Source organism: Mesocricetus auratus, unplaced genomic scaffold (assembly GCF_017639785.1).
Source record: "Mesocricetus auratus isolate SY011 unplaced genomic scaffold, BCM_Maur_2.0 Super-Scaffold_100062, whole genome shotgun sequence".
Taxonomy (NCBI): Eukaryota; Metazoa; Chordata; class Mammalia; order Rodentia; family Cricetidae; genus Mesocricetus; species Mesocricetus auratus.
Window position 1 is genome coordinate 652,132 of NW_024429234.1, and position 17,160 is coordinate 669,291.

A 17,160-nucleotide genomic window follows, 5' to 3' on the forward strand; every position below is an offset into this window, starting at 1 on the left:
TTCAATTGAGAAGCAATATGTGGTCTTCTACACCCTTCCGACCTCAATCTGACTTCCCAACAATTTATATTCCTGGAGGATAATCCAGGACAGTGCTTGACACATGGTTGATATTTAAAAGATACCCGAGTTAGGATGGTCATGATGGCATACACCTTTAGTCTAGCACTCAAGAGGTAGAGATAGGTGCATCACTGTGGGTTCAAGGTCAACCAGGGCTCCACAGTGAGATCCTGTCTCAAAACAACAACAAACAATCCTCCCCTCCTCCCCAGCTGCTGATCTGTCCTGGGCTGCTGTCTACACGATGTCATCATGTGTCTGGGCACTGTGTTCTACTCACCTGGAGAAGTTTCTTTTGTTCCTCAAGGGCTCTCGCCTCTCTCTGCTCTACCCACCGGGAAAGAGTGCGTAGGGCAGCAGCTCGGGCTGGAACCTGGGGATCGTAGGCTGATAAGAGAACTTCCTGGAACTGTTCTGTGGTTATATTTCTAGGTGACTGGCTTGTCCCACTGCTAGGCTCTTTAGACTCCTGGCTTGTTCTGGGAGGGCCCTGCTCTTGTTCAGGGCAGTTCTGAACTACCGTGGCTGTGTCATGGCTGGTTTGTTGCTGCTCTTCTGTTTTCCATTCCGGGTCTTTTTTGTTCAGAGTACTTTGGGCAGCCATGCTGACAGCCTCAGTGGAAAAGGCTCCATGAGTAGAGATGGTAATTCGGAGATCAACAGCAAGTTCTTGGATGACGGGGTCAGGGTATGTATTAGAGACTTTCTCCAACAGAGGTAGCAGCTGCTTCAGGACTGCAAAGTCACTTGACTTCAACTATAAAATGAAAATTTTTAAATAATAAGTCAAAATTAATGTGGAAAATGTTAGTAAGTGAATATAAGGGGCAACAATCATGCCATGTTCTGGTGCAGTCAGCACACTACCTAGAATAAACACTTAAGAACTATTTGCTAAACAATTATAGCTAACATTTATTGAACACTGGCCATGTACAGGCACTTTTCTAAGTTAATAAGCACACACATCTGTACTCATGTATGCCCATGGTTGTGGGGCACAAGTCCTCTTCATGCATGTGTAGGTCAGAGGGCAATTTTGTGGAGTTGGCTCTCTTCTTCCACTTTTATATGGGTTCAAGGAATTGAAATCAGGTCTTCAGGTTTGTGCAGCCAGTGCCTTTGCCCGCTAAGCCATCTTATTGATGCTGAAACTTCAGTTTTTGAAATGGTGTAAAATTAAGGGCTGAGCAGATCGCTAGGTGGCTAAGAGCACTCACCATGTAAACATGACGACCCGAGTTTGGATCCCCAGGACCCATGTAAGAAGCTGGGAATGACTACACATGTGCCTGCTATCTTAGGCCTGAGAGGCAGAGACAACGAGAGACTCTGTTCCAAAGAATAGGCAGAGAGTGACAGAATAAGACACCTGAGGGCCGGGCGTTGGTGGTACACGCCTTTAATCCCTGCACTTGAGAGGCAGAGGCAGGTGGATAGAGGTCAGCCTGGTCTACAGAGCAAGTTCCAGGACAGCCTCCAAAACAATACAGAGAAACCCTGTCTCGAAAAACCAAAAAAACAAAACAAACAAACAAAAAAAAACCCCGAAAACAAAGACACCTGAAATCTTCCTTTAGCTTTTGCTGTATAAAAGGTCACACAGAGACACACAATTAAGGTGAGGGGTATAGCAAGGGTAAAGCAGTAGCTTAGCTTGTCCGGAGGAAGGTACTGGGCACTCTAAAGAAGGGTTTTTTCAGCCGGGCGTTGGTGGCGCACGCCTTTAATCCCAGCACTCGGGAGGCAGAGGCAGGCGGATCTCTGTGTGTTAGAGGCCAGGCTGGACTGACAGCCTCCAAAACAGAGAAACCCTGTCTCATAAAACCAAAAAAAAAAAAAAAAAAGGGGCTTTTTCAGGCAGTGACCACCTACCTACAAATGTCTGAAATTCTGAGAAACATTTATGTTACCTAGGGGATAACAAACGAACAAAAGCTTGTGAAAACACTTTGTGTGAATCTCCTTTCCCTGTAGCAACACATGACTGATATTCCCAACACATCCATTGTTTACCGAGGTCTGAAGGCTACCCATTAAGGGAGGGTGATGTTTTTAAAGTTTTAGAAGCCTGTGCCCTTTGATAATATTTTAAAAAAGAAGAAGAAAAAGAAGGAAAACCAAACCTGCCTCCTTAAAAATACTCTTTTCCTTTCTTTTTTTCTTCCTGATCTGTCCATCCATCCATGCTGCTTATTAGCTGCTGTAGCAGGCTTACTAACAATGAGCAGAAAGCAGGAAATGGTTGCTGGAGAGGTAATAGCAATTAAGAATGAATGACTTTCTATCGAGAGAGTGTCCAGCCCAGTGATGGGAAGAAAGGACAGAAGTGGAAGCAGTCAATTCTCTTTGCTAAATGAACGGGATCACAGCAGGAGTACCCTCCCTTTGCTTCCCCACTCTGTGGCAGACCCCCTAGTTTGCTCACCACTATTCCACAGAAGTCCCTGTGTTTGCTATGGTTCTGGTATGTAAGTCAGCTACACACAAAACACAGGCGCATGCTTAGTACAATGTTTTGGGTTTTTTTTTAAAGATTTATTTTATGTGTATGAGAGCTTTGTCTGCATGAGTGCAGTGCCTCTGAGGACCAGGACATCAGATTCCCCGGAACTGGAGTTATAGATGGTTGTGAGGCACCATGGGAGTGCCAGGAACCAGGTCTGGGTCTCCTACAAGAGCAACAAGAGTTCTTTACCTCTGAGCCATCTCTACAGTCTTTTCTGAAGAGTTAAAGCAACGAAAGGAAGGTGGAAAGTAAGTAAGAATGGAAGGAACACAGGGAAAGGAAAGGGAAGAGACAGGAAGACCTAAACAGCATGGCATAAGGACAAGCTAAAGACAGATGTCCCTTCAGAGAAAAGACACACCTTTGGTCTCTCAGTAATGAACCTCACTATGAAATCTGGGCTTAAAGGTTAGGAGTCCTGCCTTAACAATACATTGCATTGCTGCCCTGGCACAATATGGCTTCAGTTTATCCTAAGGCCAGAATGATCTGCTCAGCTTTACCAACCAGGGCAATAGTGGGCCCACCAGCTCTGCAAGACCAAGCAGAAACTGCTTCCTGAGGGGACAGGAAAGACTCCCCAACCTAATACTTTTACTGATGACCAAGCCTGGAATTTGGAAAATGAGTATGGAATTACAGTCATCTTGTTAGCAATCTTAAACCTGCACTTTCTCCAAATTAACTCCTCTTCCCAGACACGATGTTTTAATAGTCACCTTAATTACATGAATTAGAAAGGAATGAAGAAAGGCCCCTCGATGCTGTTAGACTCTGTTTCATTAGCCAAAACAAAGACTCCTAACAGGGAATATATAGAGCATGGTGTTCTGGGTGCTAAAGCCAAGACTTAGAGTAACAGTAGTCAACTAACACCACAGCTTTCAAGTGTTGTTATTGTTTTTGTTATTGTTAACACAAGACAAAACCTGGCATCATGAAGAAGCCTTTATAGGACTGGAGATATGGTTCTTTGGTTAAGAGCACAGGCTGCTCTTCCAGAGAACCTGGATTCAATGCCTAGCACCCATACAGTGGCTTGGGACCATCCCAACTCCAGTTACAGGAGATCCTACAACCCTCTTCTGACCTCCTTGGACACAGGACACATACACAGTAGAAATACATATATGGAGGTAAAATATTCATACACATAAAATAAATCTTAATTAAATGTAAAAAAGAAGCCTTTGCTGGGTGTGGTGGCACATGCCTTTAATCTCAGCACTCAGAAGACTGAGCAGGTGGATTTCTGAGTCCATGATCTATAGTGCAAGTTCCAGGGCAGCCAGAAAAAAAAAGCAGAAACAAGCAGAAAACAAGATATTAGCAAATATAGGGCAAAAGTAAAGGGAGTGATGTGTTTCTGTTCACTTAAATTGCTAGTCAAGGGAGCCCAGGATGTAGTAATGAGTCAGGATGGCTCACAGGAGGGCAGGGACAGGCAAAGCTGCCCAGGTGCAGCAAGTCAGGCCTGGACAGTGAATACAGTCAGCCTCCAACTACAGGCTTCTAGAGGGGAGACGGGAGAGTTCTGTGATTTATTTTCCATTTGTTATATTGTCTGAAATAAGTACTAAATAAGAGGATACAAACACACACACATAATCTATGTTTTCAATTTATAGAAACTATCCAAATTAATATTCAACCAGAAAAACAAAACTCAGCTGAGTTAATTAAATCCAGTAACAATCCAACTGAAGCTATTCCATCTGTGAACTCTTTCTTATTACATCTAATATGGCTCTGGAACCTTAGCCAAAAACTTATTTTTTCAAATGACATGTGAAATACAAAATTAGGAATGCTAAGGAAATCCAGAGAGAAATGGGATCCACATTGACAACTAGCCCAGATAAAATAGTTTCTCTCCTTAAGAACAGGCAGGAGCGTCCCACCTTTTGACATTGACATAATGTTGTAGTCTGGAACACAGGCTGCTGGCTGGGTATGCTTTTTAGAATGCTGGAGACGTAACTCGGGGGAAGCGAGAGGTCCTGGGTTTGATCTCCACAACCACAGAGGAAAAATTAAGTCTAGAGAGAGGCAAATTCTAATATACCAAGACTCAAATAAGGTTTAAATGCTCAAACTCAAATGCATTCCCCAAGGGCTCCCTGTTCATGGGTGTTGAGTTTGATTTCATAATACCTGCTCTGAGACTGCCCTGCTTTCTTGCAGTTTCCTAACCAATGTGTCACCCAATTAACCAGTCTACCTCACAGGCATGTTCTAGCCCTGCCTATCCTTTCCCTTTGCCAGTGCTGTCCCCAGGGTGCTACAACTCAGCCACACTGGCTTCCATCAGTGCTCAAGAAAACCAAGCTTTTCTCTGGTTCTGAGCCTTTGTCACAAGTTTCCTTAATTGAAAGGATTTCTTCCACCTGTTCTATACACGCCCCACTCAAATACCTGTTTCTCCTTCAGGTCTTAGTGAAATTACCTATGCTCACTGAAGACGTCTCAGCCTAGCTCAGACACTATGTTCTCATGGTCCTCTCCCCTCTTCTTTTGAGGCATTCCATTTCATTCTAATCATATTTTTAAATTAGTCATTCTGGGTATGCCTCCCTTCCTGGACTATGGTATAAGGTATAAGCCATGTCTGTCTCATCCATTGCTATATTCCAGATCCTTAGCTCAGGATCTGTCATGTGGCAAATATGCAATCAATAATGGTTGAATGAATAAATTAAAAATTATAAATTAGGGCTGGATGGATGAGTCAGTGGGCTGTTCTTGCAAAGGACCTGTGTTTGCTTAACAGGACCCACATCAGGCAGCTCACAGCTGTCTGCAAATCCAGCTCCAGGGGAATCTGACACCCTCTTCTAGCCTCAGCAGACACCTGCACTCATGTACACACAGACACACACATACACATAATTTAAAAATAGAAATAGATCTTAAAAACTACACATTAGGGGCTACAGAGATGGCGCAGTGGTTAAGAACACTGACTGCTCTCCCACAGGACCCAGATTCAATTCCCAGAACCCACATAGCGGCTCACTACTGTCTGTAACTCCAAGATCTGACACCCTCACACAGACACACCACACATGCAGGCAAAACGCCAATGAAAATACAATAAATATAAATATTTAAAAATTAAAACAAAAACAAAAAACCCTACAAGTTAACTATGCAAAAATCACATAAGCTAAGCTGGTCATAGCAGTGCACACCTGTAATCCTAGCACTTGGGAAGAAGGAAGGAAGATCATCTTTGTGAGTTCAAGGCCAGCCCAGTCTACAAAGTGAGTTCCAAGACAGTCAGGGCTACATAGAAAAACCTTGTCTTGAAAAAAAGAAAAATTACTGAGTGTTTGCCTCTGGCACGAAACACTATGCTCAATATTTCCAAAACAAGCTTGTTCTGTGTAGGAAAGAGCCTGTCCTTTAGACAGTGATATCCCAGCAGGTGAGTATGAAGTGGCATGTTTGTTGTCTATGATAAGATGATTCTCATTAACAACACCAGTTAGTCATCCTGGTTCTCCTGGGTGTAATATCCATTCTTGTTTTCTGTGAAGGCATGGAAGAAAACAGCAGGTCCTCTTCCCTACTCACACCTACAACTCACCTGAACAGCTCCTCCAAGCATGACAGCCACCAGCCCCATGGACATGCTCAGTGTCTGGGATTCCACAGTGCTCTGGGCCTCATGAGCTAGGCTTGCACATGCTCTCTGCAGTGTTGCTGCTACAAAGTCCACTACCTACCAAAGAAGAAATTAGCATGAGTGAGAGGTATGAAACAAATGTAAAATCCATACATCTGTGTCTACATCATCTTCACCATCATGAGATCATAATGGCTGCCACTGTGTACCAAGAGTGGTACTCTATACTTTTCTGCTTCATTTTACATTTGCCAGTTTATGCAGGATGTTTTGAAAGACACAGTGACAGCCAAATGATAAGATGTAGTAGACAACGCATGAAGATACAGCACTCTCTACTCCATCCAGCACCTTCAGGGGCTTCGCAATGCAGAAGAGTCTAAGCATTTTATATGCATAGTATCAAGTCTTTTATTTTATTTTATTTTTTTTGAGACATCATCTTATATTCTCATATAGCCCAGCCGGCCTTGAACTTGCTATGTTGTTATAGGTGGTCTTGGACTTCTGCTCTTCCTGCATTCAATCCCAGTGTTGGGATTATAGGTATTTGTCACCATGTCCAATTTATGTGGTGCTGGGAAATCAAACTCAGGGCTTCCTGCATGCTAGGCAAGCACTCTACTTGTCTTTTGAGATGGGGAGGTCTCATATAGCCCAGGCTAGCCTCCAACTGAATACACAGCTGAGCATGACTACGAAGGACTGGTTCTCCTACTTCTTCTACCTCCTATGCTGGGATTACAGGTTTTGTTACTCCTGGCTTTTTCTTTCTTTCTTTTTAAAATTCAGAACTGGCAAGCAAACACAGGGCCTTGCATAATACTAGGCAAGGGCTCTACCACTGAGCTATAAACCCAGTCCCAAGAACCCATTTCTTATAAAGAAAAGAATTTTCCCTTGTCCCAGTGAGCCATTGCATTTGACATTTACCCAAAGCAGGCAGAAAGCTATGCTTACAGAAAAATCTGCCTGTGGTTGTTGATAGCAGCTCTAATCATGATTCTCAAAGCTTGATGATGATCAAGATATCCTTCATAAGGTAAGTGGATAAATAAACTGATTTATCTAGACAATGGGAGATCAGCCAGCACTATAAATGTGCTATTAAGCCATGAAAAGACACGGAGGAATATTAGTAAGCAGAAATACTACAAAGTGAAGAAGCCTGTCTAAGAGGATACAAGTGAAAAAGAGATGACTAAATAGAGTACAGAGGACAGATATGACAGTGAATCTATTCCTGGGATACTAGAATGGTAGACAGGTAAGACTTATTAACTGCACAACCCCAGAGTAAACCCTAATGTAAGCTATAGACTGTGAGTAACAATGATGTGTTTGTGTGGATTCATCAATTATAACAAAGGGGCCCAGGAATATAGCTCAGGGGTAGAGACTGTCTTTCAGGTGGAAGGGTTAAGTCCCCAGGAGACACAAGCACACACAAGCACACACACACACACACACACACACACACACACACACACACACACACACACACAGAGAGAGAGAGAGAGAGAGAGAGAGAGAGAGAGAGAGAGAGAGAGAGAGAGAGAGAGAGAGAGAGAGAGAGAGAGAGAGAGAAGTCTAACAAAGGCACTATTGTAGCAATGGGGAGGCCAGGAACGTGTGGGCACAGGAGATACATGAGAAACTTCAGTTATCTACTCAATTTTGTTCTGAATCTAAAACTACTCTTAAATATAAACTATGGGGACTGCAGAGATGGTGCAGTGGTTAAGAACACTGGCTGCTCTACCAGTGAAACTGGGTTCAATTCCCAGCACCCTTATGGCAACTAACAACTGTCTGTAACTCCAGTCCCAGGGGTTCCAATGCCTTCCTTTTGACCACTGTGGAGACTGCACACATGGTACACATATATACATTCAGGCAAACAAACATACACCTAAAAAATAAAATTTCAAAAGATTTTGTCAGGCAGTGGTGGTGCACACCTTTAAACCCAGCACTCAGGAGGCAGAGGCAGGTGTATCTCTTGTGAGTTCAAGGTCACCTGGTCTACATAATGAGTTCCAGGACAGCCAGGGATACACAGAGAAACCCTGTCTCAAAAAACCAAAAAGTAAATAAAAATAAATAAATGAGAGCTGGAGAGATAGTTCAGCTGTTGGGAGCACTATCTGCTCTTCCAGAGGACCTGGGGTTCAGTTTCCAGCATCCACATGGTAGCTTACAGCTATCTGTGTATCCAGTTCCATGGGATTTGACACCTTCACACCAATGCACATGAAATAAATTTATATAAAAACATACAAAACTGGCCTTAAAAAAAGAAAAATAAATAAACTCTAGGCCAGGGAAATAACTAGGTGAGTAAAAGCACTTGCCATGCAAGCCTGATGATTGGGTTCAGATCCTCAGAAGCCACTCTAAAAGCTGGAAACAGTAGCAAGTGTCTGTAACCCCAGCACTCCTACAGTGGCATGTGAGGCAGAGACAGGAGGAATATCACAGAGTGAAAGAGGCTCATCTGAAATGCTTCTGGACCCTGACAGGTCAGCTTGCCTGGAGTATATAGCACATTGGCAAATGCAAGAGAGATCCTGCCTCAAAATCAAGTTGGAAGGGGAGAGAGAATCAACACCCAAGGTCACCCTCTGTCCTCCACATGCACATATGTATACGTGTGGGCATGCGTGCACGCGCACACACACACACACACTATAGTGTGTGTATGTGTATGTATATATATGAGATATACACACATTTGATATATATGTGTGTATGTAGATATACACACATTTGATCAAATAAATACATAATTGTTTAAAATGTTATCTGAAGGAGGTTTCCTCCTTGGAGATGTCTCAGTTCCACATCTGACAGTCTTCATTCTAGTAAGCAATAAATATGGAAGAAGATAATCAATTTTAAGCCAGTGTCTTCAATCTACCTACAAATGATTCAAAATCATATTCTAAGTTTCAATATTTCTACAAGCTTAAGATAGTTCACACACAAGATTTTATATAGTGTATGCTATCAATAACCTTTCAATGGAATTAATTTGGTCAGCATCATTTGAACTGAGCTGGTATAATCACCGTAAGTACAAACACCTTTGAACAAACAACAGCAGACACACATTCACGCACGTACTCATGCACACGTGTATATTCAGGATTAATGGCTCAAAGGGGAGATATCATTTTGTAAATGGGAAGGTTGAGATAGGTTGTAATAAACCTCTAAACACTATGCAAGGTTGCATGTTTAACTCTCTGAACAAATCACATGCTATGCTAGAATCCTAAGTGTAAGATTAAAGCTGGAAGAATGGCCTGTTAACACTTGTCTTCTGGGACAAGGCAGGAAACTGGAAAGGTTATTTAAATGTTCCACACACAGAAACAATGACGGCAATTCCCAACTCCCTCTCTAACCCTGAGATGTTACTGATTTATATACCATTTTGGACCACCTAGCTGTGTCACCGAAAAGCTTTCAGAGTGTGCCTTGTATTTATTTAGCTTCTATGTTAGGACAAGAATTGTTTACTTGATAGAGCTAGCATTCCCTAAGCTCCTTTCTAATGTATTTTTTAATGTTAAAAACATTACATTTGTTTATTCTTGTGTGAATGCACATACCACATATATGTTAAGGTCAGAACAATTTGTACGACTCTGTTCTCTCCTTCTACCAAATGGGCTGCAGTGACTGAACTCAGGTTGTGAGATTTGGTGGTGAGTACCTTTATGTATTGAGCTATCTCATCCAATACAATATATACAGTTTTTAAAAGGCTTGAAGTCAGAAATGGTGGTGATTGTCTTTAATCCCAGCATTTGGGAGGCAGGGGCAGGAGGATCTCTGAGTTCAAGACTAACCTGGTCTACAGAGCAAGTTGCAAGGCAGCCAGAGGTACACAGGGAAACCTTATCTTTTTTTTTTTTTTTTTTTTTTTTTTTGGTTTTACGAGACAGGGTTTCTCTGTATTGTTTTGGAGGCTGTTGGTCCAGCCCGGCCTCGAACTCACAGAGATCCACCTGCCTCTGCCTCCCGAGTGCTGGGATTAAAGGTGTGCACCACCACTGCCCGGCTGGGAAACCTTATCTTAAAAAAATAAAATAAAATAAAAAGGCTGGAAAATAAATAATATGATCCTATTCTTAGGGAAGAAGCTTTCTGTTTGTATACATTAAAAAACCAAAACAAATGATGGAGAACATGAAACTGAGAGCGACACAAGGTGGGGGGGCAGGGAGAGCTATTGGGAGGGAGTAGTGGATGGCTATGATCAAAATACATTGCAAAAATGTGTGATAATTTCAAAGACTTTCTAAAAAATTACTGGGGCTGGAGAGATGGCTCAGTGGTTAAGAGCACTGGCTGTTCTTCCAGAGGTCCTAAATTCAATCCCCAGTAACCACAGGGTGGCTCACAACCATCTATAGTGGGATCTGATGCCCTCTTCAGGCATAAAAGTTGTACATGCAGATAGAGCACTCATATACATAAAATAAATTAAAAATTTATTAAAGAACATGGGAACTGTTAATTATGAAGTAATGGCCAGGTATTAATGTATACCATCAACAAGATACCCTTTCTCTTAAATTTCCTTCTTGTTTGTGGGGAGGACACTGAGATAGGGTCTGATGTAGCCTAGGCTGGATTCCCACTCACTATGTAACCAAGGATGAGCTTGAACTTCTGGTCCTCCTCCCAAGTGCTAGGATTACTTCAATGTCCAACCAGACTGACTGCCTTCTGTAGCCCACTTTGATAGCAGCATACTCTGCTGTGGTTACGATGGGGCAGCCAACCCAAGAAGAGGTCTGTAGTGACTGAAGCCTATTAGAACTCAGGGGAATTTGTAATTTACTACCACCCAAGTTAGAGTCCCTGAGTTCAGCATCTACCTCTCAGCAGGCTGCCAAAATGCACGAACTCAACAGTCAGCCTCCAACCCCTTCCACTTCGTCAGCACTTTGTCAGCAAGTTACACATCTCCATAGGATCTTTAAGAGGATTAAATGAGTTAATACCTGTCATGTGTTCAGAATGGAGCCTGGTAAACAGCAAATACCTAATGTTATTATTAAAGAGTAATTATAAGCAGTTGAGTCAGTAGAACCACAATCAGGTGGGGAGAGATGAGATAGGACACATGCATGAGAATAAGTCTCCTGCTTCTCAGTGTGCTACTCCCACCCACAGTCCAAGTCCCCTGAGTTCAACACTTAGTAAGAATAAACCTGTAGGCTGGCAAGACTGTTTAGCAGATAGAGAAGTACTTGCCATACAAGCTAGTCACCTAAGTAAAGAGGAAAGGAGAGCTAGGCAGTGGTGGTGCACACCTTTAATCCCAGCACTCAGGAGGCAGAAGCAGGAGGATCTCTGAGTCTGAGGCCAGCCTGGTCTACAGAGTGAGTGCCAGGACAGCCAAGACTACAGAGAGAAACTCTTTCTGGAAAATCAAAAACAAAAAAAGATGAAAAGGGAGAATCAACTCCACAAAATTATGTTCTGGCCTCCACATGATGCCTCCTACCTTATACACATGTATACCACATATTAAATAAAAAATTTTAATAAAAAAGCCTCTATTCCAACCAGGGCTGCCCCGAAAAAACAAAAACAAACAAACAAAAAGAGCCTCTATTCTTTCACTGGGGGACATATGAAGTTGTGGAGAAGAATCAGAGTTCCCCCTAAATCTCGGCCAGCCCTAACACTGCATTGTGCTCTGCATTCAGTCCCATCTTCATAGTTTAGCTGGGGCTTCTGTTATTCTCAGGCTTCTGCAGAGGCAGCCTGCGGTTTCCCCCTTTTCTTTGCTCCTGTTTGGTGACCTGATTACTTTGGGGAGAGACTTACCTATTCACCTTCCTTCCTTTCTCCTTCCTTTCTCCCTCTCTCCCTCCCTCCCTCCCCTCCCTATCTTCCTGCCTTCCTTCCTTTCTCCCTCCCTTCCTCCCTCTCTCTCCAATGTCACTATGTACTCCAGGCTGGCCTAGAACTTGTGGCAATCCTCCTGCCTTGGCCTCTGTGCTAGGATTATGGGAACACCCCACCATTCCAAGCTTTTTTTTTTTTTCTCCTTAAAAATGTCTCAAAAGCCGGGCGTTGGTGGCGCACGCCTTTAATCCCAGCACTCGGGAGGCAGAGGCAGGTGGATCTTTGTGAGTTCGAGACCAGCCTGGACTACCAAGCGAGTTCCAGGACAACCTCCAAAGCCACAGAGAAACCCTGTCTCGAAAAACCAAAAAAAAAAAAAAAAAAAAAAAAGTCTCAAAAGCTGGTCTAAGGTTCAATATGTGCTTCTTAATTTCTCTCCATATAGATATTCTCAGTATTCTCAGGGTTTCTCTGGTTGCTAATGACCTATGTTTTTGTAGCTCCTGAATTGCTGATGCCTGTCTACAGTTTCCAGGTCAATCAATACCTTGTCTTTACATTAGGCACTTCTGTGTTCTGTTTTAGAATGAATCTGAGTTACTTATGTCACACATACAAAAATAACATCTAAAAAAGAAAAACACAATGAAGAATCATTTCTACTCTGCTGATTATAGTGATTCAGCTCAGTAGTGTGCAAAAGTTACGGCAGATCAGGAACCTTGCTCACTCTCCTGCACTGGCACTGGGCTCCTTGCTGGTCCTGTTACACTTGGGCATATTCCCTCTATCTGACATCTCAATAGCCCCCAACTCCTGGCTACAGGTCTTTACTCAGAAGTCATCTCCTCACTGTGGGTCTCCATGGCCACCCACTTGCCAGGCCTTTTCCTTGTTCTTCTTTCTCCAGAAATGATCACCATCTGACACATTTCATAATGAAATTATCACCACGACATTCTTTGCTTTATTTTTTAAGTAATGATTTATTTACTTTTATTGGTGTATTCCCTGCATGTACGTTTATATAAGGATGTCAGATCCCCTGTAACTGGAGTTACACAAAGCTGTGAGCTGCCATGTGGTTGCTGGGAATTGAACCTAGGTCCTCTGGAAAAGCAGTCATTGCTCTCAACCACTAAGCCATCTCTCCAGCTCCACACTCTGCTTTCTTATTTATTATTTCCCCATATGTGAATGTCAGCTCCATGAATGCAGATACAAGTCTGTTTTGTTTAGCATTGTGTCCTTAGTACCTACAAGAGTAGATGGCACACAGCTCAATACATAATCACAGAAAAGAACTTAAGAGTTGGTGGAGGGCCACATTAGTAGACAGACCCATTGCATGCCTTGTTTCTTTATAACACAGATAATATGCCATTCCAATACACTCTACTAAAATTTTATTTTTATTTATGTTTTATTTATAAGTACTACAAGATGCATTTATAATAGGTAAGGAGATTTAGTTTTGACATTACTACCATGCTATTATTATACCCAATTCTTTACTATCTCCTAATGCCTGGTCTACAACTGTTATAAAATATCTCATATAATTCCTTTCATTTTAGGAGAGGGTCTCACTGTATAGCCCTGGCTGGCCTGCAACTCTCTAAATTCTAATATATACCAGGATGGCCTCAAACTCGGAGATATACCTGTCCCTTCCTCCTGAGTATTAGCAATAAAGGTGTATTCCATCATATCTAGTTATAATTTGGCAATAATTTTTTAAAATTGTGTATGTATGTATGTATGTATGTATGTATGTATATGCTTGTCTGCACACAGGCTAATGGCAGAGAAGGACTGTAGGTATTTTCCTCTATTGTTTTTGACTTGATGAAACAGGACATCTCAGTTGACAGACTGGCTGGCTAGTAAGAGCCAGAGATCTGCTTGTCTCCACAACCCTTCCCCAACCCCACAAGTGTTGGGGTTACAAGATGTTCTCTTCCAAGCCCAGCTTCTTACATGGGAGTTGGGGATCCAAACTCAAACCTCATGCTTGCATGGTAAGTACTTCACTGACTGGGCCATCTCTCCACTCCCCAGTTATTTATCTACACCCAATACTGGTTCCCTTATTTGTTTATTTATTTATTTTGGTTTTTTGAGTCAGAGTCTCACTATGTAGCTCTCACTGTCCTGGAACCAAGTAGGCCTTGAAAACACAGAAATCTGCCTACCTCTACCTACCTAGAGTGTGCCAGCATTAACCCTGAAATGTACATGAAAAATAAAATGCAGAGGAATGAAATCATGAATAAAAATGCAATGAAATAGAATAAAATTCTAATGACAATATCTATGTAGGAAGTGGGTACAAGGTATTCACTACAAAAGTCTTTCAATAAGTAAATATTTCCTATTAATATGTACAATTAATATGTGTTTTACACACACACACACACACACACACACACAAGCCAGGTGTGGCAGTACACAAATGTAATCCCAGCAATGGGGAGGCACAGGCAGGAGAATTTCTGTGGGTTCTAGGCCAGCCTGATCTACACAGCAAGTTCCAGGTCAGCCAGGACTACATAGTGAGACACTGTCTCAGAAACCAAAACCAGCCGGGCGTTGGTGGCGCACGCCTTTAATCCCAGCACTCGGGAGGCAGAGGCGGGCGGATCTCTGTGAGTTCGAGACCAGCCTCCAATGCCACAGAGAAACCCTGTCTCGAAAAATCAAAAAAAAAAAAAAAAAAAAAAAAAAGAAACCAAAACCAAGTGGTGGCGGCACACACCTTTAATCCCAGCACTTGAAAGGCAGAGACAGGAATATCTCTAGAGAGTTAGAAGCTAGCCTAGTCTACAGTGAGTTCCAAGGCAGCCATGGCAGAGAAACACTGTCTTGAAAAATGAAACAACAAACAAACAAAAACCACCAAGGGGCTGGAGAGATGGCTCAGTGGTGAAGAACATCTGTTGATCTTCCGGAGGACCCAAATTCGGTTTCCAGCATCCAAGTCAGTTGACTGACACCTAACTCCTCTGTCTTCTGAAGGTATCTGTGCTCAGGTACATATGTGCACAACGTGTGCACGAGCACATACACACAAACACTTAAAAATAAAAAATAAATTATTTTTAAAACCAAAAATAAACAGAATTAGTAAAAATTATTTCAAACTTGGAAAATTTTATAATATGGGGGAGGCACTCAGTTTCACTGGGTATTTTGGGCCTAACACATAAAGTTTTTCATCCACGACCAATGTTAATCATCACTTAAATCTATGATTTCATAAAAGTTTACAAAATGTAACTTTCTAGGGTTTTTTGTTTGTTTGTTTGTTTTATGGTTTTGACTGTGACCATCCAATAGGGCAAGCAGTCTACCAGTAACTAATCCATGTTGCCTGCCCTGTGATTCTCCTATGGAAAAACATGTCCCTTCACTGCTTATCTGATTGAGCTGGGATCTAATTACTGCAGGAACGGCAAGACAAATGTTTTCTCCATTCTCTTTGATTACCAATTTACAAAACACAGACCAAATGCCCCAACAATCTCTAAAGAATCCTGTGAGGTTTTAAAAATCATTTTCTGTCTTTGATGAGTCTACTGTAGCCACTGTTCCTCTGAATGCTGTAGTTGTGCTGTGTGTTGCAGCAAGAGTCCCTTCAAGGTGGCTCCTGACTGCTACGGCCACGACCCCATTAAATTCAGACAGCTTCCTGTGCCTGGCACACAAAGATGCCTCGAAGCTTATACTGTACAATCTTCGCCCTAGACCTCAAATCAACCTTTATCCCAGAGAGCTCGGAGCGCTTTGAGTAGAAAACAGTATTTATAGACTCCACTCTGGATCTAGGGCTCTTACTGCAGCTGACTGCCACTGTTCTGATACTGACAGTGGACCACACTAGGAAATACCCATTTTTTAAAAGAAAAATATCAATCGCACTCATATTAATATTTCCAATTGTAATTCAAGAGTAAAGGGCTTTTATACTAGTTCTTTGATTTTTATATGTTTTTCTTATGCCAAAAAAATCTTCATTCCTAATAATATCAACAAAACAATCTATAGCTTATTTTCTTTGTGTGTGAACCCCTGTCAGTGTGGGCGCTTCAAAATAATATCCCCATATCATCACTTGCAGTGAAATCACAAAGCACAGTTCAGTATTTCCTGACGGTTCTTTTGTTCTGGCACATTTTAATTAACCTGTGAGAAGGGTGAGTTAATGGGCCACCTCATCTTTTGTAGGAGATGGAGGTAAGTGCAGAAGCTCAAGTTTAATCAGCTTTTAGACCACTCCCGCTTCCACCCAGCACCCCAAGACAGAAACGGGCCTGGATGAGGAAGACTTCAGGAACCATATAAACACAAGAGAAACAAATCACCCTGCTGAGTAACATGGGGTCAGTGAACTGGAGGAGTGAGGGGCTTGGACAGAAATCAGGAACACAATTCCCATTAAACAGGCAAGCTGAGTCAGAGCTGACAGGCAGCAGCTAACGTTCTCAGCAGGAGAGCCAGTGAAATGCTGCTTAGCAACACGGATGGCAGATGACAATGACAACTATACAAAGAGCTGGAGGATCAGATTTAAGAGTGACAATCAAATCTTACAAATGACTCTGCACCAGCCAGGCACAGCTAATTCTGCTTAAGTGGTAAAATATGGTCCCTGCATTGCCTGTGTTATTAATTTTATCTCCTACTTTAAAAAAAAAAGGGAAGTAAAAATAATGTCTCAGTCAATAAGATTCAGGGACTGACCCAGCCAGGAATACTACCCTGAAACCATTGTTTTTAGAATCTTATAATTGCACAGGATGTTAAGATAAACTGAATCTGAGGATATATAAAATTTTAAGTGATCTTATTAACGTGGTTTTTTTTTGTTTAGTTGGTTGATTGGCTGGTTTTTTTCGAGACAGGGTTTCTCTGTGTTGCCCTGGCTATCCTGGAACTCACTCTTAGACCAGGCTGGCCTCAAACTCAGAGACCCACCTGCCTCTACCTCCCAAGTGCCGGGTTAAAGGTGTGTGCCAACATATCAGGACTAACACTTTTTTTCCAAATTCTAATCATTCTCAACTTTGTGTGTGTGTACGGCATATGC

At 42.2% G+C, this 17,160-nt stretch overlaps 1 protein-coding gene across 2 annotated transcripts in view; it reads right to left on the bottom strand.

The window, feature by feature from the left end:
• Nucleotides 1-17,160, bottom strand: part of Tango6 (transport and golgi organization 6 homolog) — a 158,177-nt gene that overhangs the window by 97,385 nt on the left and 43,632 nt on the right. For both annotated transcript variants that reach the window (XM_040736604.1, XM_040736606.1), the window contains exons 12-13: nucleotides 6,162-6,296; nucleotides 344-820 (exon numbers count right to left, since the gene is read on the bottom strand). In XM_040736604.1, the coding sequence (XP_040592538.1) occupies nucleotides 344-820; nucleotides 6,162-6,296 (612 nt within the window). The remainder of the gene's footprint in view (nucleotides 1-343; nucleotides 821-6,161; nucleotides 6,297-17,160) is intronic.